The 25,988-nt window shown below is 45.8% G+C and overlaps 2 protein-coding genes across 3 annotated transcripts; one reads left to right on the forward strand and one right to left on the reverse strand.

Annotated features, from left to right (window-relative positions):
* The first annotated feature begins 1,980 nt into the window (after positions 1 to 1,980).
* SNF8 (SNF8 subunit of ESCRT-II) lies at positions 1,981 to 11,595 on the forward strand. The gene is made up of 8 exons (XM_057715043.1): positions 1,981 to 2,136; positions 2,513 to 2,563; positions 4,818 to 4,956; positions 5,824 to 5,928; positions 6,691 to 6,763; positions 7,722 to 7,863; positions 8,777 to 8,851; positions 9,907 to 11,595. Exons 1-8 carry the CDS (start codon positions 2,083 to 2,085, stop codon positions 10,042 to 10,044), a joined length of 777 nt encoding a protein of 258 aa, XP_057571026.1. The 5' UTR covers positions 1,981 to 2,082; the 3' UTR covers positions 10,045 to 11,595.
* Positions 11,492 to 25,616, reverse strand: UBE2Z (ubiquitin conjugating enzyme E2 Z). 2 transcript variants are annotated; one of them, XM_057715040.1, is made up of 7 exons: positions 25,180 to 25,616; positions 23,137 to 23,209; positions 21,017 to 21,204; positions 18,553 to 18,664; positions 16,281 to 16,393; positions 15,400 to 15,490; positions 11,492 to 13,560 (listed from the first exon to the last, which is right to left on the reverse strand). In XM_057715040.1, exons 1-7 carry the CDS (start codon positions 25,500 to 25,502, stop codon positions 13,390 to 13,392), a joined length of 1,071 nt encoding a protein of 356 aa, XP_057571023.1. In that variant the 5' UTR covers positions 25,503 to 25,616; the 3' UTR covers positions 11,492 to 13,389. The 2 variants fall into 2 exon arrangements, with proteins under 2 accessions (XP_057571023.1, XP_057571025.1); XM_057715042.1 differs by lacking the exons at positions 21,017 to 21,204; positions 23,137 to 23,209.
* Positions 25,617 to 25,988: the final 372 nt, after the last annotated feature.

Raw genomic sequence — 25,988 nt, forward strand, 5'->3', positions numbered from 1 at the left:
TGAGTGAGGGATCAGCGTGTATACTTTAAGGAGTCATACAGTGTAACTCAAAGAGTGAGAAATGGGGCAGGTGTGTCTAGATGGTGTCAGCGAGTATAAGGGACCGAGTTTTTGTGTTAGGGAGTGGTGTGGTAAGAATATGAAAATATCACGTCAGTGTTTGTATATATACGAGGCTAGCGTTTTTTACAGACTGGGTATAATGGAGGAAGTCGGTGTGTATGAGAGGGTATCAAATGTATGTGTTGGAGGGGACAAATCTGTGTCTGAGAAAGTATGTTTGTGTTTAAGAGGGCTTATGTTATCTGAGTTTAGTGTCTGAGGGTATGTATCCGAGTGAATTTGAAGGTAGGACTATGATAGCCTAAATAACTGTCAGCCATGGTCTTTGCATCCATTAACATTAGATTCTGCTTCAAAAAACAGAAAAACACAAAATAACAGTGCTAAATGTTTTTCACAAAATAGAGAATTATTTCTTTTCCTTGTAAACATCCAGAGGCAGGCAGCCCAGGGCTTGTGTGACAGCTTTCGCCATGAAATCCTCAGGGACTCAGACCCATTTGGCTCATGGCCCCACCATCCTTCAAGGCCCAAAATGACAACTAAATATCCTGTCACGTATCTCTGCTCCCATCCTCTTTTTTAAATGTATGTTTTCTTTTTTTTAGGCCACGTGGTGTGGCATACAGGATCTTAGTTCCCCTACCACAGATCGAACTCCTGTCCCCTCCCTTCCCCACCCCCACACACACATTGGGAGCATGGGGTTTTAACCACTGGTCCAGGGAAGTCCCTGCTCCCATCCTCTTTTTATCCATTTACTTGAAACTTCTCTGGCAACATTATTCGCATTCATGGTTTTGCCTTGATCTGTAGCCCAGCCTAGCTTGTTTTGTAGGACTTCATACCAGTACATCTGAATGACAATTGGCCATCTGTCCTGTGATGTCCCAGAAACCTCAATTTCAACATTTTCAAAACCACTCTTAATTGTTTCCTCAACTTCATCCTGTGGTCTCTTCCCATCTCTCTGAATGGCACCACCCTGTTGCCCAAGCCAGGAAACTGAACATCCTGATAACTTTTTCCCACCCACTCTGCCCTCATCTCATCAGTTTTACCATCCCGCCTTCTTAATAAGTCCTGAATCTGTTGCATTCTCTCTATCCTTATTACCACCATCTTACTTCTTGGCCCTCATCATTCCTGCTTTGAATTGCTACAACTGACTTAAAATTAAGTCTAGGTTGCCACTAATTTTCCTGTAACAAAAATTTGCTATTTTTACTCCCTGGCTTAAGAAACCTCCATTGCCTCCTTTTTGTAAGACTCAACAGTGCTGTGGGAATCACCTATGGAGCTTCCTAAACACACTGATAACTGATTCAATCCCAGACCTGATGAATAACAAATACACCTGGTATTTATTTGCCACGCATTGCACTAATTGCTTTGCTATATATTTTCCGACTTCATTCTCACAACTTCATGAGTAGGTATTACTCTTTCACACCTGTGGCAAGTGAAACACAAGAGATTAAGGAATCTGCCTTAAGTTACTGGACCACATGTAGTGGAAATGAACTATGGTGCCAGGTAAACTAATTCCAGAGTCCAAGTTCTTAACTGTAACGCCTTCCCCAGTCAGAAGCTGTGTATGATTCCTAAAGGTAAGCTCCATTAGGGTAGAAAGAATTGTTTTATGCTTAATATGGAACCCTCGGCGCCCACTCAGCACGTGGCACGCTGTAGACCGCCAGTGAGCAGTGGCGGGCCTCTACTTGGAGGCTGCGGTGACAGGGGGACAGTCGCAGGAAGTCGAGAAGGTCCAACATGTCCACGTGGGTGGGGAGCACTCTGCCGCAAACAGCTCTGAGGATCACCGCGGGAGCAAGAGGCGGGGCCACGGGGCCCCTGGCGGTGGAAGAGTTCACCCCCGCGGCCGGAAGTCGGGGCGTAGCTTCCGGCGCGCGGAGATGACGTACCGCCCGCGCTTCCGCGTAGGGGAGCTGGCGGCGGATCCCGAGACGCGGATAGCCGGGGTCCCGGCAGCGGGACGGCCCGCCGGCCACGGCGGGGATGCACCGCCGCGGGGTGGGAGCTGGCGCCATCGCCAAGAAGAAGCTTGCCGAGGTGAGGGAAAGGAGGCGAGGCGGGCCCACAGCCACCCCAGACCCGCGAGAGACGGAAGTCTCTCCGAGCAGAGCTCTATACCCTCCCTACAGAATCGCCTCCCAACAGAATCTGACACGGGCTTCTCGGGTTCCACAGAACTGAGTTTCTCCAGCTTCCGATGGGTTGGAATGTCGGCATCCCCAGATCCATCAGCCATTTCCCCCACTTCTCCCAATTTGACTATAGACGAGTCGTCTATTCTACTTCTTTATCGCCTCTCCCTAAGAAAAACCATTTGCTACACCCTCCTCTTTTCATACTTCTTCGGAGGCAGTACCAGTGGGAGCCCCCTGCATCCACTCTCTCAACTCATCCTGCTCTCTTTGTCTGACAGGCCAAGTATAAGGAGCGAGGGACTGTCTTGGCTGAGGACCAGCTGGCCCAGGTGAGTGGGTTGGAGGGCTCCAGGCAGCAAGGGAGATCCGACAGGACTGGGCAGGACACCTTTGATATAAACCAGATGTTTGGATCGAACTAAAAATAGGATATTGGGCAAATCCTGATTTCTGGGCTGCGCAGATCATGTAGGTGACTTGCTAATAACAATGATAGCTAACATCTTTGAGTGATGTACCTACCTGTAGCGTCCCAGGCACATTTCCATTTTCTTTTCACACACTGTCTTCATTCCTCCTGAGAATTCTATCAGAAAGGAACTTTGTTCTTCGCAGTTTAGGATTGAGGGCATTGAGGCGTTAAGTGCTTTATCCAAGGTTACATGGGTAGTAATTGGTAGAGTTGTTTGATTTAGATCTTTTCGGATTTTACTTTATTTTTATTGTTTTTATTTTTATTTTTTTGTTGGCTGCGTTGGGTCTTTGTTGCTGCACACGGGCTTTCTCTAGTTGCTGTGAGTGGGGGCTACTCTTCATTGTGGTGCACAGGCTCCTCATTGTATAGTGGCTTCTCTTGCTGTGGAGCAGGGGCCCTAGGCGCGTGGGCTTCAATAGTCGCGGCACATGGGCTCAATAGTTGTGGCTCACGGGCTCTAGAGCACAGGCTCAATAGCTGTGGCGCACGAGCTTAGTTGCTCCGTGGCGTGTGGAATCTTCCCAGAGCAGGGCTCGAACCCGTGTCCCCTGCATTGGCAGGCAGATTCTTAACCACTGTGCCACCTAGGAAGTCCCGGGTTTTACTTTAAATGCCTAAGAATAGCATGAAAATATTGCCTAACCTGTGGCACCGACCATGGTCACATCTAGGTGCACACCAGAAGTGTGTGTCAGTGATGGGGGTGTGGCTCCTGCAGTTTCCTTCTCTAACACTTCCCTTTTCTGTACATGCCACGTTGTTTACTCAGTTATTTTGCCTGGCGAAGAAGAGAAGGAGGCAGTGAGGCCGGGAAATTGGCCCTTGAACTGAGGAAAGAAAGTAGATACAGGGTATGCTATTCAAAAGCTGCCACCATAGGGGAGATAACATGCAGGAATCAACTGGAAATGGTGATTATAATAATGTGTAAATTTGTAATATGTGGGAAATGAGGAGATGCTGGGCCAGGAGTGGTTATTCTTTGTGGGTTGAAGATAGGCTTTGTTAATTCGGGAAAGAGAAGGAGTAATGCAAATAGGAAGTCAGAATATCCCCAAACCCAAAGTGTTTAGCTTTAGAATATAATCAGGTAGATCCACATCCCTTCCTCAGAGAGTCTTTATCTAGGGTTATCCCCAAGGAGGTCCTTGACTCTGAGATTAAACACACCTAATTCATGCCAGGCTTCCTTTCTTTCCTATCTAGCCTTTCTGTCAGTGGCTGAAGATTTCCCACTGTGTGAATGCTGCAAAATTGATTATTAGGTGTATCTTCAATTAATTAACTTCATTAGATTTAATTTAAATTTTTTATTTCACATTGGAGTATAGTTGATTTACAATGTTGTGTTAGTTTCAGGTGTATAGCACAGTGATTCAGTTATACATATACATGTATCTGTTCATTTTCAAATTCTTTTGCTATATAGCTTATTATAGAATATTGAGTAGACTTCCCTGTGCTATGCAGTAGATCCTTGATTGCACCTTCAATTTAATAACATTTTTTTCCCTAGTAAAAAGGAAAGAAGCATTTACAACAAGTGAAATATAATTAATGCTGCTGTATGTTATGTAATGAGAATTGTTAAGAGAGTAAACCCTGAGTTCTCACCACAAGGAAAAAAATTTTTTTCCTAATTCTTTAACTTTATATCTATATGTGATGATGGATGTTCGCTAAACTTAACTGTGATAATCATTTCATGATGTATGGAAGTCAAATAATTATGCTGTCCACCTTAAGTTTATACAGTGTTGTATGTCAGTTATGTCTCAATAAAACTGGAAGGAAATGAATAAATAAAACAAGAAAATCTGTAAGAGAGAGAAAGAAAGAAAGCACCTAAAACGATGTGCACATTAATTGTTAGATGCATCCTAACTTTAGAATAGGAACACATGGGAAAAAATCTTGTTTCTGCTATAGCAGAACTGTGAAAGAGAGGCAGGGATAAAAAGGAAGGGAACGGTAAACAGTATAATGGTAGGCCTGAAGAATACAGGTTATTTCAGCCTTTGCCCTGCTACTAGCTCCGGGGCCTACTTTTGGCATCCTATTATCACCTGGCTGGGTTGCCCCTAACCTTCCCCTTGTTTATCCTGCAGATGTCGAAGCAGTTGGACATGTTCAAGACCAATCTGGAAGAATTTGCCAGCAAGCACAAGCAGGAGATCCGGAAGAATCCTGAGTTTCGGGTGCAGTTCCAGGACATGTGTGCCACCATTGGAGTGGACCCTCTGGCCTGTAAGGAGTTGTCTGTGGGGGTCCAGTGTTTTTCTAGGGTTGCTAAGGGACAAAGCTCGCCTAGTTGTCATCACTACTGTTGGGGCATCTTCTATAAGGGCCTACAGGGAGGTCCAGAGGATGTTGTCTTTAGGGAGTTCCTAGCAGGATGGCTGAGTGTCCAGTCTGATGGGAAAGATGCAGTGGTTGGAGTGCAGGCTGCGTAGCCAGTGTTCATGATCTTCCCTGGAATGATCTGCTGTGGAATTTTTTCCCTTTGTTAAAAAAAATATTTTTTCTTTCCCTTTGTTAAAAAAAATATTTAGTTTTGATACAACTAGTATGTGTTCAGGCAGTCAACACATGAGAAAAAAGAAAACGAGAAAGTAGAAGACACTGCCTGTAATTGCAGAGATCAAGTACTGTTAACAGTTTAAGGCATATCTTTCTAGACACCATCATCATATTTATAAACTGTTATTTTTAATATATGGGATTATGCTGTAATTACTGCTCTATAACCTGTATTTTTTACTCAATAAAATATCTTCAATGGATTTTTGAATGCCAGGTCTGCATGTTCTTTCTCTTAGCCATTATATTTCACTGCATGCTTTGGGAAAGGAAGCTCACTTTTATAGTATCCTGATCCAGTTAGCAGCCAGATAGAACTGCCTTTTACATTGCCCACCTTTAGAACTGTCTGAACCTGTTGTTTAATGGGAATTACCAAGGGTCAGATTTTGTTGAGTATCCTGAGTTATAAGTGGAGCAGAAGGATGTAAGGTTAGGCAGAGAAGACTTCCCGTAGAATAGGTATTTTAATCTAGCTTTGAAAGAAAAGATGTAACTCATGAATAACCTAGCTTTTGTTTTTCTGTCTTTTAGCTGGAAAAGGATTTTGGTCTGAGATGCTAGGCGTGGGAGATTTCTATTATGAGCTGGGTGTCCAGATTATCGAAGTGTGCCTGGCCCTGAAGCACCGGAATGGAGGTGAGGGTGGCGGGTTCTGTGGACTGGGCTTTGGGCTTCTCTGAGAGGGAAAAATTCTTGAAAGATGATTTTTCCTAGCGTGTACTCTGCATGCCAGTAAGGTCTTGAGAAGCTGTTAGGTCCTGAGAAGCATCTCAGTACTTCATGTAGTTGAATCCATGGCCAGTCTTCATGGCCAAGGGTAAACCTGAATGATTAGCTCTATTCCCCAAAGATCTTTGGCCAGGAAGGCTTAGCTCCTAGTTGTTACAGAACATATAAGGAGGTAGGAAATAGGCCTTTTCTCCTGATAGATGATGTGTCTGAGTTATGATTTTCTCATTAGTATCTATATGCCTGCCCTGCTTCTCCAAGGTGTGGTGAAGCCAGCTGAGTCTCTGTACCCCCAAAATGTGACCTTCAGCATGATCATCCAGTGATGTCATCTTTTGTTTTTTGTTTTTTTTTTGGCACACGGGCTTAGTTGCTCCGTGGCATGTGGGATCTTCCTGGAGCAGGGATCGAACCTGTGTCCCCTGCATTGGCAGGCGGATTCTTAACCACTGCGCCACCTAGGAAGCCCTCAGTGATGGCATCTTAATAAGCACACTGAATGGTCTGTGCTGAAGTTAAGAAATAAAACTTAAAACCAGTTAGAAATCATTGGCTATAGACACAGCCTTGGTGTCAAGAGAGCATTTACAGTGCTGCTGCCTTTTTTGTTGTTGTTGTTAAGTCATAAAGGTAATCCTTCAACTGCTTTCTGTCCCTCCTCTCTAATAGGTCTGATAACTCTGGAGGAACTACATCAACAGGTGTTAAGAGGAAGGGGCAAATTCGCCCAGGATGTCAGCCAGTAGGTTTTGCCTTCCCACCCCTTGGAGTATAGAAAGGTCTTTAAAAATCAGGTGGAAATCTTTTCTCTTTACTACTCGTACATCTAGGCTAGTTTAGGAATCATTTTTAATTTCTCTTTTTGATCAGAAGAAATGTTTGTATTTTAGAAAACCTGAAAAGAAAGAGAGAGAAAAAAACAAAAACCACCCGTTATTTCTCAACTGAGAGATTATAACTCTTAAAGATTTTGGTAGATTTCCTTCTAAGCATTTTTTTTCATGCATAAATATACGTGTGTGTATATACTTTTTTTTCCCCTTTTTTAAAACATGCGTGGGGCCGTGTATACTCCTGACATTATTTGCGGTCAAGGAGACTAGAGCAGCCTTTGAGAAAGGCTGGGGAAAGGAGCTGGGCTCAGAAGAGGGGGTATAGGTTGACCTGGTTCACTAGCCTTTGTGTGACTCTAATTTGAGAAAAGGTGAAAAAGGCTATCAGTATGTGGGCTGGATATGTGGTCTGCACAGTATCTTGTGGGTTTTCTTCTCTAATTTCAGTTAGTTGTCAACTCAGAAATCAGAAAATCTGGCACTACTGGGTCTGAATTTCCAAATGGCAGTAATCAGCTGGGTTGCCCCCTTTCAAATGGATAAGCATTCTCTATTTTGCCCTAGTTCACACTACTCCCTGTTGTCTCACTTACTCACATTTCCTCATGGGCTCCAGGAAGCATATCTTTTACCTCCATGTGGTGTTGGAATGGTTTGCTAAGTGGAGAACTTGACTCTTCTACCATCTCCCTTGAATGTCCAAGCACCATTTGGTGCACTTTGACCCTCCCTTTTTACTGATGTCATTAAATGTTGTGCAGCCTTTTGAGTCTTCCATCAGGGTATCCTGTCCAGGGCAGAGCTGGAACTGCATTGTTGCTAGGTGTGGTCTGCCAGCGGTCTTTAAGCAGCTCTTCCTCACCTCAGAGACGACCTGATCAGGGCCATCAAGAAACTAAAGGCACTTGGCACTGGCTTCAGCATCATCCCCGTGGGCGGCACGTACCTCATTCAGTCTGTTCCAGCTGAGCTCAATATGGATCACACTGTGGTGCTGCAGCTGGCAGAGGTACTGTGTGCCTTCTGAGAGAGAGTGTGTGTGCCCGCGTGCTCACATGTGCATGTAGGGGGCAGTCTGGGAGGGGATTTTCTAATCTCCTCCCCCCATCACTCGGGTCTTTTGTTGAAACTGTCTAATGGATGCACTACGCAAACCTGTGCTTATTTAGCAGACGTTTATTGAGCAGCTACAGTGCGAAGCACTGGGCCAGGCTGTAGGGGCATATAAAGATGGGTATCATGTAGTTCCTGCTCTCAAGGAGCTTACAGTCTAGTGGAGTAGACAGACATGCAGACGACTGAATTTCCTTGGTGGACAGATTTTTTGATGTTTTCTTAAAACTACTTTATGGATTCTTCAAAAAAGTTTTTAATCTTGTTTGCCATCCACCTGTTCCTCAGCAACGCCTTAAGCTATATCATCTTCCTCCAAATCCTTATCATGTATTTACAGAAGACATTCATTTTTCTCAGTTCTGTAATGCAGAATAGAACTAAATGAGGGAGGGGGCTTTTCTGGATTGGGGAATGGTTAGAGTGAGGCAGGACAAGGGCTTGAATACTTAAATATTTTATATTATGAACAGTTTATGATAATCACCATTCCTTCCTATCAGTTAATCGTTCTGAATCTTCCCTTGTCACACTGTAGAGTTCTCTGATAAAGTCTACGTTAACATTTTAGTACCAGGGACTCTACTTTTTAAGACTGAACCCCTCAACCTACCTCTGTCATCCTGAAAGTCACTTCTCTCTTGCTCTCTGCTGGGACCTCTGAACGTTCTCTTTCTGTGCTCTCTTAGGCTTCACCCAAAGGCAGTTCCCCCTCCTGTCTGGATAAATTAATTGTCCCTGGGCAGATGCTGGATTCTAAGGGAAAGCACACTCTCAACTGACTCACTCCCCATTCTTCCTTCCTTCAGAAAAATGGCTACGTGACTGTCAGTGACATCAAAGCCAGTCTTAAATGGGAGACGGAGCGAGCCCGGCAAGTGCTGGTATGTGACTTTTGGAATGGCCCAGAAAAGATGGGCCCCAGATGGGAGGAGGTGGGTGGACTGGTACCACACAGGCAAGAGCTTTGGCTTCTCTCTGCTGACTTCTTGCCTTGAAGGCTGCTGCTGCCACACCAGAAGTAATCCCAGCATTTCTCTGAAGATGGCACTGAGAGGTCGAACTCATAAAGGCAGGCTTCCAACCCTGGCATGCAGGTACAGCCAGGCTGCCACTGCCACCGGGGAGTCACCAACACCTCTCTCTCCTGACCTGTAGAGCCTCGTCAGATGGTTAATGTGGTTTGTACTGGAAGTAACAGTGTTAGTGTAGAGTGAAGGGAGTTGTTAACTACTACTGATAATTACATTTCTATAATTATATACTATTGTAGTGCATATTATATATAGTTTTATATATACAAGTTTCATGGTACTAATGAAGACTGATGTTGTGAAGAGGGAGTAGCATGAACATGTAGGAGCCCTGGCTTTCAATACCTTCTTCCTTACCCAGGCAGTTAAACTATAGACTTAACTTCATCTGTGAAGTGGGGATAATGTAAACATTTGTTTAATGATATTGGGTAGAACCAACCCATCTGGAGCACATTTCCAGGGTAGGAACTATGAGCCCATTCTAATACTAATGTGGTCTTTCCATTAACTTCTCCAAAAAGGTTTCCCCCTAGCTATGTGTTACCCAGCAAGTTAACTGAAAGATACTGATCTCCATTTTGTTTTCAGGAATGGAGTTGGTGATTTGCTCAAGGGCACATAGCACATGTATCTGTGGCTCTCCCTTCCTTCCACAGCATCCCACTTTGTCATTATCCGCTTTCCCAGCAGCACAGGTGGAGCAACTTGGTGGTATTTGTCACACCTCCGGTGAAGATCTAGGCTAAACAGATCATACCAGTTTGGCTGTGTAAATATGTGAAGGCACTCTTCTAGATTTAGTTTGAAAACGCCACTGAAGCCAGGATAGGTGTGAGGATTGCTTATCTACCTTACTTCATGGAAACTCCCCTTTCTCAATTGACTTCTCCGTCTTCCGCCAGGAACATCTGCTGAAGGAAGGGCTGGCTTGGCTGGACCTGCAGGCCCCAGGGGAGGCCCACTATTGGCTGCCAGCTCTCTTCACTGACCTCTACTCCCAGGAGATTACAGCTGAGGAGGCCAGAGAAGCCCTCCCCTGACTGGGAATGTGGAAGGGGCACAGCACCAGGCAGGGAGAAGAGGGAGAAGCTGGTGGTGAATAAAACCTGGACAACTTTGTTTTAAAAAAGAACCAAAAAACCAAAAAAATTCCAAGTTTGTTTCTTCCTCCAATATTCTTCACCCATTACTTTATTTTTAAAGTGCCTTCACATTGCATCTTTATTGGAGAAAACCTTGTTTATCCATTAAGGATAACCTGAGTAACATAGATAACAGCAAGCATGTATAAAATGGTCATCTACAAGTTCATGGCAGAGCTGGACCTAGAATGAAGGCTATCTGTCTCCTAGCTGGACAGTCTAGTCTCTGTAGCCCTGAGACATAAATTATAGCCTCTGTTAATTCAAACTCCTTCCTCATAAAATGTTCTTTATCTCAAACGAGCAGACCCTAACGGACCAGTAAATATTCATCTTTCAGTCTTCCAGCTTCCTTTGTAGAGGTTCCAAGTTACGGCAGCGGACTCAGCTATGATTGTGAAGGAAATAGAGGTCAATGTTAAATGGTGGTTAGAGAAAAGAAAGTGGGATTTGAGGGGAATCAACCAATAGTGGATGCAGTATTTCTCAAATTCCTTACTACTTTTCCCTCTTATAGTGATCACCAGGTACCTATAGCCTTAGTGGTGAGAAAGGGAATCATTTATTGAACGCCTACCCAGACACCCAGTTTTACATACACCTTATATAGTCCTCACAATCTTAAAAGTTAAATAGGTGTCCTTAACTTTACACGCCAGGAATCTAATTGACCGGAGACCACCACCTTAAGCAGAGCCAAAGCTACAGCCTAGGCCCACTAACCCCACAGCCCATGCTTTCCCATATCTAGCTTTGCACGGCACAGGTTGGCAGGACATTTTGTGAGTAATTTCTTCCTACACATATGGTCAGCCAAGAGGAAAAGCCTCTGTATCAGAAAGCAAGAGCCTTCTATAACAAGTAGAGAAGGTGATGAGCTGGGAGACCAGCATTTAAGTCCTGTTTTCATGGTCTGAATTCTAAATTCCTGAAAAGGGCTAGTTTGTTATCAGAAAATTGACAACCCAATGGTTTGGATTATGTATACTAAGACCCCTTCCCCTCAGCAAGGGGACATATAGTCTGTGCCCATCTCTACCTCTGCCTGTTCTTTAGGACATGCTCACTTCCTAAATAGGTATTTCTTTGGAAGCAACTGAGGCTAAGATGGCATTCCTCTCCTTGACCACCACAGTTACAGCCTCAAAAAAGGACCCTGTTTCTGACTGATGGAAACTTGCCACCAGTAGTCCTGCTTCCACCCACATCATCATGTAACCCAAGCTTTCAGCTTCCACTGAGCACTCTATCTATCCTTGACAGTTCCAGGCCTAGGTGAGAGATGTGGTTAACATGATCCCATTCTTCCTTTTACACAAACCCTCCCACACCCACAGGCGCTTCCTCCTTCTGCCAAAACAAACTTTATTGCACCAAAAAGAAAAAAACAAAAACAAAAAAAAAAACAACTTCATTTATGTACAGTCAGATATAAAGACATCTCTTTGACTCCTGTGCATATATTTCCTCAAGATTAGGGCGTAAAAGTCAGGCTAGTATGCCAGACATGTTCTGCCCATGGCAGGGCCAAGGAGAGGATTGTCACTTGAAAGTGGGAACACTTAAATGGATGACAGACAACACTGGACCCACTGACCAAGGGCATTCTTCTAGCCCTGTACTAGCTCTGGGAATGGAAGAGGGAAATTTGAAGCAGGGTCCCTTTTGGAGTCTCCTTATGAAGAGACCCAGTCTTCAGGTATCAAAGCTAAACTTCCGCCCCCCAAGTCCACTTCCTGTCCAGTTCCTTTGCTTCCTGCCCTCCCAAGTAGGACATTCTCCTTTGTGCCTAACCCCCTCCCCAACTCCCCCAGGAAGTCCTGTGATCCACAAGACAGAGGCCTCCCTAGCAGCGGGCAAAGCAGGTACAACTTACCCTCTCCCTCACACGTGGCTGGATACTGACTGAGGCCCTGTGTCACGTGGATCACAAATACCCCACTGGGAGCCCTAACAGTTAAGAATCTGGGAAGTACGGGAGAACACATCAAAAAGGGGAAGGATGGGTTCCCCTGATGCCCAGTATCACAGGGCATCTAAAGCACATTTTTCTGAGCCAACCAGCTGAAGGATCACTGCAGCTAAATACAGATAGAGAAGCAACACAGCCAGGCAAACACCCACCAGAGCCAGTGACAAAGAGCAGTTTGGGGGTAGGGGGAGAGAAGGGGAGGAGTCTTCAGAGCCCCAGCCCCAATCCCCTCTGCCACTGGCTACCCTTGCTCCCCACAACTCCCTGGGTTTTGAAGTGAGGAGGGGGACTACAGGCTGAGGTGAAAATACACAAGGACAGCCAAACAAAATAAAACAGAACTAGCATCAGCCTCCCCCCGTACCCCACCCCAGGAGAAATACCCTCATTGTGACTAGTATTTATGAAAAATCTGTAAGAGACTATTCTATGTAGTGGCTCTAATCCCACACACACAGCAGCTGCCTGTGTTGGGAACTTTTCAAATCCGTGATTGCGGGAACAAACGGCATTTTCAGCTTCTCATGGTGCCTGTGCAGACTTTACCAAGACTGTGGTTCAGTCCCAGTCACATTTACCTTCTGTCTTAAATCTAGAATGGGTGAGGGAATGGAGGGCAGAGGAGAAAGGTGCTCAGGTGCTAGATAAAGCTTACTCATCAGCAGCCTATTGACTCCACCACTGTTCCTTCTCTTTGGTCTGTCTAGAACAGTGACTATAAATTAGGAAAAACAAAATTATGCTGGCCCGTGGGAAATAACTGGGGCAAAGAGGCAGGGAGGAAAAGGGCACTGGGAAGCCCTGCTTCAAGACTGAAGACAGACAGACAGACAACCACCCAGACTGCTTAAGTGTCACAGACAGCCCCCCACCCCAAGCTCCCTTCCAGATATCCCCATAAATCATTTGGGCACACTCCCTCTAGGAACTGCAATTTCTGTCTCCCACCTATCCCTAAGGAGCTGACCCTGTGGAGAGGTGTGTGTGTTGTTTTGTATTTGCCAGAGGCCCTCGCCCTAGGTGCTCCTGCATAGGTGCCTTGGCCCCTGATATGGGATGAACACAGCCCCAGATGCTCGAGAGCCAAGGAGGTCAGACTGGGACAGCCTCCCCACATCCACACCCTGGGATCCGAGCTTGCTTGGTTCTTGCCATCTTGCAGGATGACGTCACATTTGGAGGGAGATACACAGTGCCTCTCCATCCCTGGGGTGGGGGGAAGGGACTTTGCTGGGACTCTCGAGTGGGGGGAGGGGAGAGGGAAGCAGGGTCTAAACCCTCAGGCTCCCGTGCAGGTCTGTCTCTGTCCCAGACGAGCTGCTATCAGAGTCCATTTCGGCGTTCTCATTATGGAGCCTCTCCAGCACTTTCTGACGAATCAGTCCCAGGCGCATCAAGAGGGACTGGTAGTCAAAGTGGCCCCGTTTCTCTCCGAAAGGGTCCTGTGGGGGAAAGGAGACAAGCGGGAAGGAAGATTCAAGTCTCGGTGGCTCACCCTAGGGAGAGCAGCTTTAGGCCCACGTGAAATACATGCTCAACTTCTGAGCATGGGGACAGAGGAGGGCATAGTGCAGAGAGTTCCCAACAGCAGACAACATCATCTTTGTTTAGGAACACTGTGGCACGTTCACCACCCCAGATATGTCTGGCTTGGGCCAACACTAAAATGTGTTTGCAATCCCCAAAAGCAAGCCAGTATGCAGAAGGGGGACACAGTAATGGTGAGACAGGGAAGAAAAACTCGAGACCAGGACTGTAATCGTTACACATGCTGGTATTTTCAATTAACCTCATACAAACTAACAAGGGGAAAACCATCCTGCATTCCCTATACTCAAAAAAGGGTAATTTAAGATCACAGACAGGTCCAGAACTCAGGACTTCTGGATAAACACCTGCCATCCTCCCCACGGACCAGTCACCACGTTCCTGTCCAGGTTTCTGGACATCACTCCAGTCCTTGTCATTCAAGATCAAAGATTGCCAAACATTATGTGGAAAGGGGTTAACTGTCCTTAAAGTCTCAAAAATAACTATGGGTGGGGTGGAGGATATAAAAGAAGGCATTTAAAATGCTAAATAAGGATTATGGCAGCAAAGTAGCCGGGCCAGGGTTCAAACAAGTGGAGAGACCTCTTTCCTTGGCAATTACAAAAAAGTACATGATCTTCCCTCTCATGTAATGTCTGCTCTCCCACATAAACTCCTCCCACACTTCTGCCCACACATGACCCTCATGATCAGGGGCCAGTGGATGTAAGTCACAGTCTCTATGACTACAGCCCGCACTTTTCACATTTGAGGGGTATGTTCCCCAAAGGCTGAACTCCACACTTACTCTGGAGCTGTCAATTTCCCCAATCTTCCTCCTTTCATCACTGGCTCCATTTCCACCCTCTCTCTTCTTCCCCAGATGCTGCTCCTCTCTGCCCTTGCCTCATCCCAGGTTGTTTTTCCTTCACAGACTGAATATTAGAAATGTTGCTAGATACCAGCAAGGAGAATTTCTGATGGGGGACCGGCTAGGGCATGCATCATCCTCGACATACTCTCAAAAGAGGTGCAGGAAACAAGTCAACTTGGAGCTGGCCCTGCCCTTTTGAGTTTCAATGCAGCAGGTAGGAGGGAAGTCCTTGAAGGGAGGATAGGGAAGCTACCATCTCTGAGCAGCACCTGAGGAAACATTTACTCCCGCTGCTGGTGGTGTTGCGTGGGTGGGAACATAGACCAAAAAGAACTGGAAAGAACCTGAAGCAGTCTTAGCCACTTATCCAAGTCACCACTTTTTTAAAACAAGCCTAAATTCTGCATTCTTAGTGGAAGCAGAAGCACATTTTCCCAATAGAGGCAGAGAATGAACAACTGGTTACCATCCTTGTCACAGGATTCTTTCAATAGTAACTGCACACCCAATGTTTCCCTAAGTATTCTTTCTCTAAGTACCCCTCTGAGCTAGTGATGGAATTACAACAGATGCCTCTTATAATCGCTAAGTTCTGAGAGGGCTGAATGTTCTTGCTTTGAAAAGACTACTGACCAAGAAGGGAAGGAGTTCCAGGCTAGAAAGCAGAATGATTCAGTTTCTACTCCTGAGTACCTACTTATGCCAGGAACCTAGAACCAATTCCACATGACTTCAGTCTCTTTCTGGGCCTCACTACTCAAATGCACCAGGTTCCTTTTGGCTCTGAATTCTATGAGAGATGTGGACGTCACCCCCGTGGGGGGGTTTACATGGTCTGTTGTAAGGCCTCTGGAGTTGCCAGCAGGGGCTCTGTTACCTGCATAGTCTGGCCTTGAAGGTGCAGGCGATCTTTGCAGGCCACCTCATAGAAGTCATAATACTCCAGGAAGGACTTCTCCATCACTCCTCTGGAAAACAAGCAAGAGAAGCTTCAATTAGGAACAAGAGGGGAAGGCACCACCCCTTCATCATCTAACCTTAATGCCAAATTAAGCAGCGAGAGTTCCCAAGACCAGATTTGGTTTCCTACAAAGATCTTTCAGTGGAAAATGGAAAAAGGAACAGCTGACAGCCCATGGTTGATTTCCCTTATACCCTAAGGATTATAAAATGAGAGTTACTGTTAATATTGATCATTTCAACTCCAACTTCCGCTCATGACTTGCTCAATCTCATTTATTTTCCATAGGCCATCCCTAACCCCAAACCTTACTCAAAATTCTCCTAGATATACCTGAAACACTGTAAATCAACTATATGTCAATTAAAAAAACAACAGTGCCCCCCACTTCCAATTTCCTATAAAAGTTTGTTTCATTAACTCTTTGCTCATCTAGTTTTTAACACCTAAAAATAAACTTGAACACTAAAGAAATGGATTTATTATGAAGTGCTCTATACCTTATTTGGCTGTATAACAGTTAAGTGTGTTTAATCAAATGGGGGCTCCTTGAGGGCACAGACTATGTTTTTCCCATCAGGCTTGGCACTCTCCAAGAACCAAGAAGCTCTCTGAACTTCCTTTTGAGTAACCCCCTGGTCACTTGCTCTTTAAAAGCATGAACCACATCTTTCCTTTTTCTCTATCTCCCTCTGGAGCCCAACACCGGATTTTTGCCCCAAAGGTTCTCATAGGTACAAACAAGCTAAATCTCCAAAAAGAATACCAAGTACCAAATGGGCTCTCTTTACACATACCGTAGGGGTTCAGGGCAGGGACACTTTCCTTCCATCATATCACAGACTGCCACTCTGATGGTCTCATGCCGAATACATTCATTGTAATTTTTGCTGTCTCCTGGATGTCTCTCCTATAACGTGACAGATACCACAGTATCTAAGCTCAAAATTTAGGTAACAAGAAAAGCCAATGGGAAGAGACTTCAGCATTAGTATGGGGTATGTGGCCCAAGCAAATGAACTAAGAGGACACCTTCCCCACTACATGGCAGATCCTTGAAAAGCAACTAAGCCCTTGAGACCACTCACCACCCCCTCATGCATACCAATACCTATCCTCTGTTATGGGTCATCTGACCCATAAGCAGCAAACCAGACCCGGCAGATTTCTCTAAGCCTGAAATGAAAAGCTTTGTAGGAAGGACTAAGTGGGAAATAACCACATATAAGAATACTGGACAAAAAGGTATAAATGATGCTAGGAGTCTCAGCCCGAAAAACCTACAGGTATCAGGATGCTTCATGGTTAACTCCCGGGAAGTCTGTGAGTTCCACCATTACTGAATCAATCAACTATTGTCTATCAGAGGTAGAACTTGAAATTTTCAGAAGAAAAACTTCAAACTTGGTCTGGAGAGCTGACATGAACATATGGGTGTAAACAGAAAGGAGCATGGCACCCCACCCTTTAACTCTTCCCTTGTTCCCCCCTCCTGCCACCAACTCTAGTCACTCAGGGCCTTGGCTCTGATCAAAACATGTAATGAACGGGAAGATACATATGCCTTCAGCCTACCACCACTGTTCCCAATGTGCACCACAGTGAAATCACAAGGGCACTGTGGGATATTGTAAACTGTTTGAGGAAAACCACAGTATTCAGCACCTGCGAAACTCCCTGCAAACTACTACCTTGAGGTAGGTAGTTCAGTTTTAATGTTGGAACTGTATTACATTCCTTCTGATGACATATTTTTGTGAAGCTGAATTTTTAGTCACTACTTTGAAAAACAGCAAGTACCATATGAAAACAGGAGGGAACAGAAATAAGGGTGGTGGCTCTGATCTGACTCCAAGATTTTAAAAATTGTGTGGCACTGAACAGGTGTACACATCCTATTATTAAATCACTGTAGTCATTTGAGAAGGAAGTAAGTTGTTTGGACCTACCTACTTAACAAATGGAACAGTTTGGCATTTCTTTCTGCCCGGCGAACTGTGAAAAACCTACCAAGATGACAGGGTTCTGTGAACCAAGAATGCTTGGTATTTTAAGAATAAAAGTCACACCTCTTGAATTTCCAAACAAGACATAAAAATCAGCTCCTTGGTTAGCCAATGAGGTCCATTTCCATTTCTACCTACTCCTGAAATCACACTCACTATTTGTGTGAAAGGATGGCTTAGGGAATAATTTTTGTTCATTCTTATAGGGTATTTCCCTTTGTTTAGGTCTACAGAAGACTCACCAATGTTAGTGTTACCGCAAATGGTTTCAAAATGAATTAAGCCATTTTAATCACCTAAACTGAACTATTATCTTCTGAGAATATCACTGGAACTCTTTTCCTGCGCTCACAAGTAATCCTGGAAGAGGCTTTGGAACAATGGAAGACTTTGGGTTCCTAGGACTACATCCTGATCTGTGTGTGCTTGTGAAAGTTAACTAACCTCTCTGAGTCAACCATTATCTCAGCTGAAAATGTGGATAACATTTATCTTGCAAAGTTAGTATGAGGATTAAATAAGAAGTTATACATAAAAGCTTGGCAGTGACTGGCATATAGTACACCCTTGGAAAATATGAGTTTTCTCCACCTTCTATTTGGCAGCATTGACTAAAATATTCTTGCCCTAGCCAATGACTGCTCCTTTGGATCTGTAAGTAACAGTACTTCATAACTCCAGAAGAAAGTCTGGCTCAGCAGTAGTCACCAGGGAGTACCTTAAAGGGATACTGGAAAATGGGGGCATACAGAAGAACCCACTGGCTGCAAAAACCCCCCCAAACAGATGTCACTGGAAGTTAGTTTCCAAACGACTCCACTGACTTCCACATAGTAGATTACCTCAAGTCAAATGCTAACTTGACAATGTTCTTGTAATTGAATAAGGAAAAAAATTCATTGTTAAGGCACATACATGCCGGCTCCTTTTTTCTCCAACAGTGACGAGTTTAATACTTGGGGCTGAGCCAGGTCAAAAACAAAACAAAACCCCTCAAGCAGCTCTTTCAGATCTCTTAAAACCCAATATCCTATACCCCAGAGCTGGGCCCACTTGGCCTTACCTGCTCAAAGCCAGGTTCATTGTGATAGGGGTTCTCAGTCATCAGCGACTGGATGGAGATGAGCACGGAAGAGATGCTCTGGGCTGGGCTCCAGGCAGGGCCAGTCCACGTACTGCAAAACACATGAGAGGGAAGGGAAGAGGGTTAGATGGAGAGAGACGGGAAAGGCCATACAGAAAGACCAGTGTACAAGTACCCTGGGGCCTGGCAGCACCATCATACGTGACTCACTTTCTCTTTCACTATTAATACTCTGGAATTTCCCAGCCTCCGTCTCACCCTCATTCACCAGAAATCAGTCAACTGCCTAATCCTCTTATCAAGTGGCACAAAAAAGGGCAAAGCAAGCAAAGTAACTTTGAAGGGATTTTCTTTGGGTTAGGAGAGAAACAGTAGCCAGGGAAGGTTCCCTTCATCAAAATGAAAGAAATAAGGTAAGAAAACAGCTCCAAAGGCAGTCTAAATGGTAACCTCTATGGATCTTAAAGTGCTTACTTATTTATTTATAGGTGGTGATGGAGTCAGAGAGGAGAGAGAAGTTGAGCACAGAGGCAGAGAAGGGACTGAAGCCACCTGGTTAGAGGCCATGCGGTGGGGTTGGTGACCGGGGGCGGGGGGGGAATCCAGCTCTCTATCAAGCCCCCAAAGAGTGTCAAATTCTCTTTTTGGCAAGACTATAGAACTCGGCCAAAGGACAGAAAGGGAATAAGGGGCACTTCTAGAGTGCGAAAGCTTTGAAAATAATACATGAACAACATCTTCAACAACAGAGAAACACCAAAATTGCTCCTTTCTTTCATAAACCTGATGGAATGCTGGGAGGAGGAGGGAAGCTTAGACATTAAGGACGTTTCTTTTTAGCGCAATTAATTGAAGAGATGGCACCTGAGCTGGAAGCTGAACACAACCTGAACCAGGACTGGCTTGTTCAAGTTAACTGTCCTCTTTCCTTTCCCTGCTGGCCTTGAGGAAAGGCCAGCAAGTGATGGGGAACAGTAACTTCCTCAGAGGTCGCCCTTCAGTGCCTCTCAACCTCTCTTCTCAGCTTCACTCCCCCAGGAACTCTAGACCTTGCGTTCCCTGAAGCTTCAAGTATTTGGGGATTGAAGTCAACAGCGTAAACTCATTCAATTTCTTCTGTAAATCAGCCCAATATTTTTTTCTAGGTAGGGAGGAAAGGAATGAGTCTGATAAAGTTAACAGTCAACTAAGTACGCATGGGAATTTTCTACTCTGATTCTTGATGGCAAATTTTCAAATTCAGAGTAGCTTCTCTTTTTCCACTTAATACTTCTGCCACTTTTACCCCACCATCTTACTTCCCTTGTTTCTACTGTGAGCTGATGTATGCTCAAAATAGTTTTATACTGGCCTAATGAAGGAAAACCTAATACAAAAACACTTTCAAGAACAACTTTTATACAGAAGCAACAACTAAATTTCCTTACCACTGTGGGCTATATATAATCACTACCCTTCCAGCATGGACAACTCAAATACCCTAATGAGATAAAGGACTTCTTTACGGACAACCTCCTTTAAAGGACTTTCTCACTGCCACAATCATAGAACATATTCCTGGACCTAAGAGTACTGGGGAGGGGGAGAAGTTTGTTTCAGCTGCCTTTTCCCTACACAAACCTAAAAATGTATTGGATTGGACAGGAAGAAAGAAAACAGTACCACCAGTCTGGACAACTTTCTTAACTTCAACTTTTACCTGTTTCCTGTCCCAAGGAAATTCAGACCACACTAAAAAGACCAATCCAGAATATGCCAGAAGATATTTTCGTTCTGAATTTTTAACCCCCAAAGGCGATTAAAAGGGAATGGATGAGAACTACATGAAGCAAAATCTTGGTAGCACCCGGAAACAAAAATGTACTTGAAATTTCTGTATTTCATATCTGATGTGACTTCCAACCTCAGACATTGTTCATTCAGTTGTTAAAACATAATCATCACCACCACCACTGCCTCCAAAGCCACTCACAAGAGACTCAGAAATAACACATTCACAGCCTTGAATGGCACAGGATCTGCAGCCTTTCTCAACCTGCTCAGGAGAATTAAGCCCTGATGCCCTAACGGAGTGGTTCTCCAACAGTCTGCACCAGAATCACCTGGAGAGCCTGTAAGACACAGATTGCTGGCCCTACCCCTAGAGTTTTTGATATAGTAAGTCTAGGGTGGGACCCTAGACTCTGCATGGCTATAAATTCCCAGGTGCTATTGCTGCTCGTGGTGAACCACTTCACTAAGGCATCCACTGTATGTCATGAATTAACTTTTTTTGCATCTAGGATGATACTAATCAAGTATCATCGGGGGGAGAATTGAGGAAACAGTCACTCCAATCATTTTCTGTGTTCTGTGATTCAGATGAGAAACCCTGGTTGATAAAGGCTGGCCTAGAGTAATATTTGCTAACAACCAACTTGGCCACTTACAAGTCTCCTCTTACCCTAGAATACTCAAGCAGACTTTCCCATTGCGGTAGAAGTTGGGGTTAAACCTCACTGTGTTATTGCCCGTTGTCATCAGTTTGACCCGAGGTGGGTGGATGGGATAGTCGGGCGGACACCGAAACACGAACAGGAAGAAACCCCCTTCATAAGGAGTGTCAAATGGGCCTGTGATCAATGCATGAATCTGCAAAATAAAACCCCATCTCAAAATTGTGAGGTGACGTCCCATCCCAAACCCCCCTGACTTCCACTTGCTACCCATGCCAGAAGCAGGACCTTCATCAGAATCCATATTCCATATCTTCACCATGCAGAATGAATAGCCTGTGATCACGCACACTAAGAAATATCTTTGGAATTTTAAAAAACCCCATTACAGTGTAGTGGCATCCTACTCAGGGGTTACATTCTAAAGTTAGAGCCCAAGGTGAAAACTGAATCTAGACAAAATCACCCTTGAGTGTCCCTTAAAACTCCCTTAAAGCATGATTTTGTTCACACTTCCCTGATCAGTATTTTATATAGCAAATGGATAGAACACCAATGTGCAAAGTATATATCTGTAAAATATTATCCTAGCATGTTTGATTTTAAGAAATCAATACGTATTTTTACTGACTATGTATGTTTGGATCTGCCTAGGTTAAACATGCTTACAATGCAACTCCAACCTCCACTTATGTGGCACAAAGGGGAGCAGGTGAATGGAAAAGAGGAAAGGGATTGGAGGCCACAGCACCAGTGCCAATCACAGGGCAGAGCTGAGGGTTGTGATGGAGGCCTAGGGTATCTGTTTCCTCTGCAGAGGATCAAACCTACTGTGGAGGATGTGGCTCAGGCAGCATCCAGCTGTGTGAAAGATACAAAAAAAGATGGGGAAACTCAGGGTCCACTCAGAGCCACAGACTATCCCCAGAACTTTCCCCAACATGAATAATAATAATAATAATAATAATAATAATAATAATAATAATAATAATAATATCAGCACTTAAAAAAGAATGCTAAATTCTCTTCCTCCAAGTTGTGGTAATTGAATAAGATTTCCCTCCTTGAAGGGAGGAAAACCTTAACTCAGTCATATTTCTTCGTCTACAGAGGCTCCTAGGCACTTAAGTCTGCTCAGAATTTAAACAGCAAGAGGAAAAAGGACCTGCAATCGAATGCGTCTGTCTATAGTCCCTACCTTGCTCTGGTGCCTTCCTATGCTATCTTTTAGCTTGCTATTGCAAGCTCAAATGGTATCAACATGACATCAATTCTGGGACCCCAGGGACTAGCATATTATCACTGATACTTGACTAAGGACAAGATGTCCCAAGAAAAACATTTCCAACAACATAAAAAGAAAAAAATAAATTTAAAGGGAAACCTATTCAAAACAAAATAGACACACAAACAACACCAAATCTCAATTTTTACCGTAAGAAATTTGACACTACAAGTAGTTTTCATTTAAACAACACCAGATTTAGGTAATCTGATTTCTTCCCAACATCAGTTTAAGTGAAAATTCACTTCTGAGGATAGAGCAATCGGTGACAGAGAAGTCTAGGTATCTATGCCAGAGGAATTTAAGCTTTCTCTGTTTGTGTGAGGACAAGAGAGGACAGGTCTTTGGGGCGGAAGGGATATTCAAAAGCAATCAGTAAGGACAGGAGCCTAAACAAGGACCTGTAACTACAAACACTGTTCACTCAAGCTTGCCCCATCCCTGAGCCTCCTGGCATCTGATTTACAGCACCACACTTAAAGGTCGGAAGTGGCAGGATGGGGGAAGAGTTGGGTAGTACAATAGGGTGGCTATATAATTTATCATCCAAACCGGAGCATTTTTCACAGTGAAAGAATGCCCTATTAATAGTTAAGCTTGGACAACAGGCATAAACTGGGATTTTCCAAGCCAACTAGGACCTTTTGGCACCCCAAGGACAGATACCTGTTCAAGGTTCTGTTCTACCTCACTGTGTGACCCTGGGCAAGCCACTTACTCTCTTGGGGTTTCAATTTATTCATCTATGTAATCAGAGATGTGGGGTGGATAATCTCTTTTAGGTTTTTCCGACTTTTTGGGCCCAATTTCCCAATAATCCCCAAAGCCCATCAAGGTACATACCTTAGTCATGTCAACAGTATCAGGTACAACGAACATTCCTGGAGGAGGCTCCTTATAAATGGACATGATATCCCTGTATAACACCAAGAGGAAGTGGGGGAGGGAGTGAGGGAAAGGAGAAAACAGGGGAAGCCCTCGAGCAGGACAGCTGTTATCACCTCAATGAGGCCAGGGTTCGAGAAAGTGGTGCTTGGTACCACAAATGTGTGCACTGTCTTGTTGGTTGAGAAATCTCAGCTGAGTACTTGTCAGGCAAGCAGAGAGCAAATTATTATCAAAGGGGCATTGTTTCCCTCAGGGGGAGGGTAGGGAGAGGGTAGGAAAAAAAAATCAGAGATCCCAATGGCATCAGATGTCACCCTGGAAAAGCCACATCCCATTTACTCTCACTTCCTCCCACATGGCACTTCATTCACTCTCCACCTCCGAGATTCCCAGGTATTACCACTGAATGCTAAATGAAGATTTTTCAGCAACTGGGAAGGCATAATCAACTCCACTAAAAAACTAATTCCATAAACCACACAGTGGACCGTTGTTGGCACAGGGATTATATAAAGCAAGTGAGGTGGCAGGGAGCACAATAATGACCTTCTTGCCCAGGTTCAGGAGGGGACCCTCTGAAATTGCTGAGAATCTCACATGTGGAAGATGACGTAGTCATTACTATAGAAGATGAGAGGACTTTCAGGTCATAGCTCATAAACTAGAATGGATCAGTTGTGAACAAGGGTCTATAGAAGGACGTTCTATGTGGGAAGTCTAGGGACTTGCTAGGCTACATAGCAACATTAAAAAGTGCAAATAAGCAACAGAGCAGAGGAAAAGACGTACTGGCAGAACTCAGAGGTGTGTTAGGATTGGACGACTGAAATGGCTTAAGGAGTACGAGAGTTGAAGAGAGCTAAATTTCTTAAGTTAGAGGTGGCAACCTCCATGGAGTTGGCGAACTGTGTCAGGCACTGGGCCGGGCACTTTACACACAGTATGCTGTTTAAGTTTTAGTACAACCTTGAAAGTAGGTAGAAACATCTGAAGGAACTTGGAATGTGGGGAATGTGATTACCTAGATGAGGATGACTGTGATGGGGGCCTGGAGAGAGAGAGAGTCTGGTCATCAGCAAACAGGTTTCAGGATTCACAGCAGCTAAAAAGCATTCCCTTTTCCTATGTGATATGCCAAGCAATTTCGCAAAAACATTATTAAATGATATGATCTAAGATCAGTCACCCAAGAAACAAGCACAGAAGGAACTTGGGCCTTTGTTCCCATATTTGAATTGGGTATATTTGCTTCAGAAAGTAAATCACATGACTCAGAGGAAAGAACATAGAAAAGAAAGTCTTGAGTGGGATATTACAAGCCAAAGTGAGACTGAGGGGCGGAGGGAGGAGGAAGCTTGAGTTCCTGGAACAGGTGTGAGAGTAGACAGCTTTGGGGTTCTGGAAAAGTGGTTCAAGAGAAGACTGCGGGCATGTGGAAGAAGCAACCTAGACTTGGGGAGGGGACTCTGTGGAGGGGATCTGAGGAGGCTGGGAATAAAAAGCCTCGCTGGCCTGGCGTCTCAGGCTGGGCAAAGCAAGCTGTGTATTACAAACGGGGCTCGGGAGGAGACGACGCAGGGTACCGCTGGGTGGGGCCTCCGGGCAGCATCTAGCTAGGCTGGGGTGGGGAAGGGGGGAGAGGGGCGGTGCAGAGGGCGGGAGGGGGTGTTACTGAAGCGCGGAAGGGTCGGGTTTCGGGCGGGAGGTCGGGCCTTGTGGGGGAGGGTGTCCGGACTGGAAACGGAGGGCTCAAGGGAGGGTACCGAGGGGCGGGGTCGGACCTGGACACGCGAGGAGGGGCTTGGTGCGTGTGGGGCTGGGGGCGGAGGGAAAGGGAGTTGGATCCCGACGCTCCGGGGTGGCAAGATGTGGGCCTTGGAGCTGGGCCGCCGTGAGGGCAGCGGAGGTGGGGGTGGGGGGTGGTAGTGGAAACGGTGGGGGGGCGGGGAAGGTCGAGCCCCGGAGCTCGCGGCTGGAGGAGGAAAAACCCCGGCTCACCGCTTGATCCGGAGTAGACACTGCGGCGCGGTTCGCTCGCCGTCCCAGTCGGAGCTGAGTGTGGGGTCCCAGTGGCTAAGCAGTGCGGCCCCGTGGGCAGCGGCCGAGGGCGGGAGCCCGGGCAGCGGAGCCAGGCCGCTCCCCGGGCCCCCGGCCCCACCCGCCGCCGCCGCCGCCGCCCACACATCCGGCAGGAAAGGCGGCCCGAACCCGCCGCCACTGCCGCTAACGCCAACAACACCGGCGACGCCGCTCGCCCCGGGGCCCGCCGCCCCGGCGCCTGCCGTAGCCGTCGCCGCCTCCTCAGTCGGACTCTCCGCCATCGCTCCTTCGCTTCCGGGACTGCTCGGCAGCACGTCCGCCGACCAGAGCGGCCGCTACTCCCCGAGCTCCCGCACCACCGAGAGCCGGGCCAGAGTGTCCCCACCCTCCGCTTCCCCGGCCCGGGCGGCGCTGGCTCCGCCCACCCCCGCCCCGACCAGCGAGAGGCGGTCTGCAAGAGCGTCCACTCACAGTCCTCCAGGGCGGGCGGGGGTCGGAGTTCGCCGGCCAAACGAGGGTACTGGGCCTGCGCGGCTCCCGCGCTGTGCGGGAGGAGGTTCTGAGGCGGGTCCGGACTCCTAGGTGCAGTTGAGTGCCCAATTCCAAGGGATATTTTCAAGCGTTGAAAAGGGAGGAGAGGAAGATCATTTACCATATTTAGGAAAGAGACCCTCAGACGTGCCCAAGCGGTAGGATTGGGGATCCAACTTCCTTGTGGGGAGGCGCTGAGTAGAGGAGTTGACTCGCTTGGGGCCTTTCGTGTCCGA

This window comes from Hippopotamus amphibius, chromosome 17, assembly GCF_030028045.1.
Source record: "Hippopotamus amphibius kiboko isolate mHipAmp2 chromosome 17, mHipAmp2.hap2, whole genome shotgun sequence".
NCBI classification, from domain to species: domain Eukaryota; kingdom Metazoa; phylum Chordata; class Mammalia; order Artiodactyla; family Hippopotamidae; genus Hippopotamus; species Hippopotamus amphibius.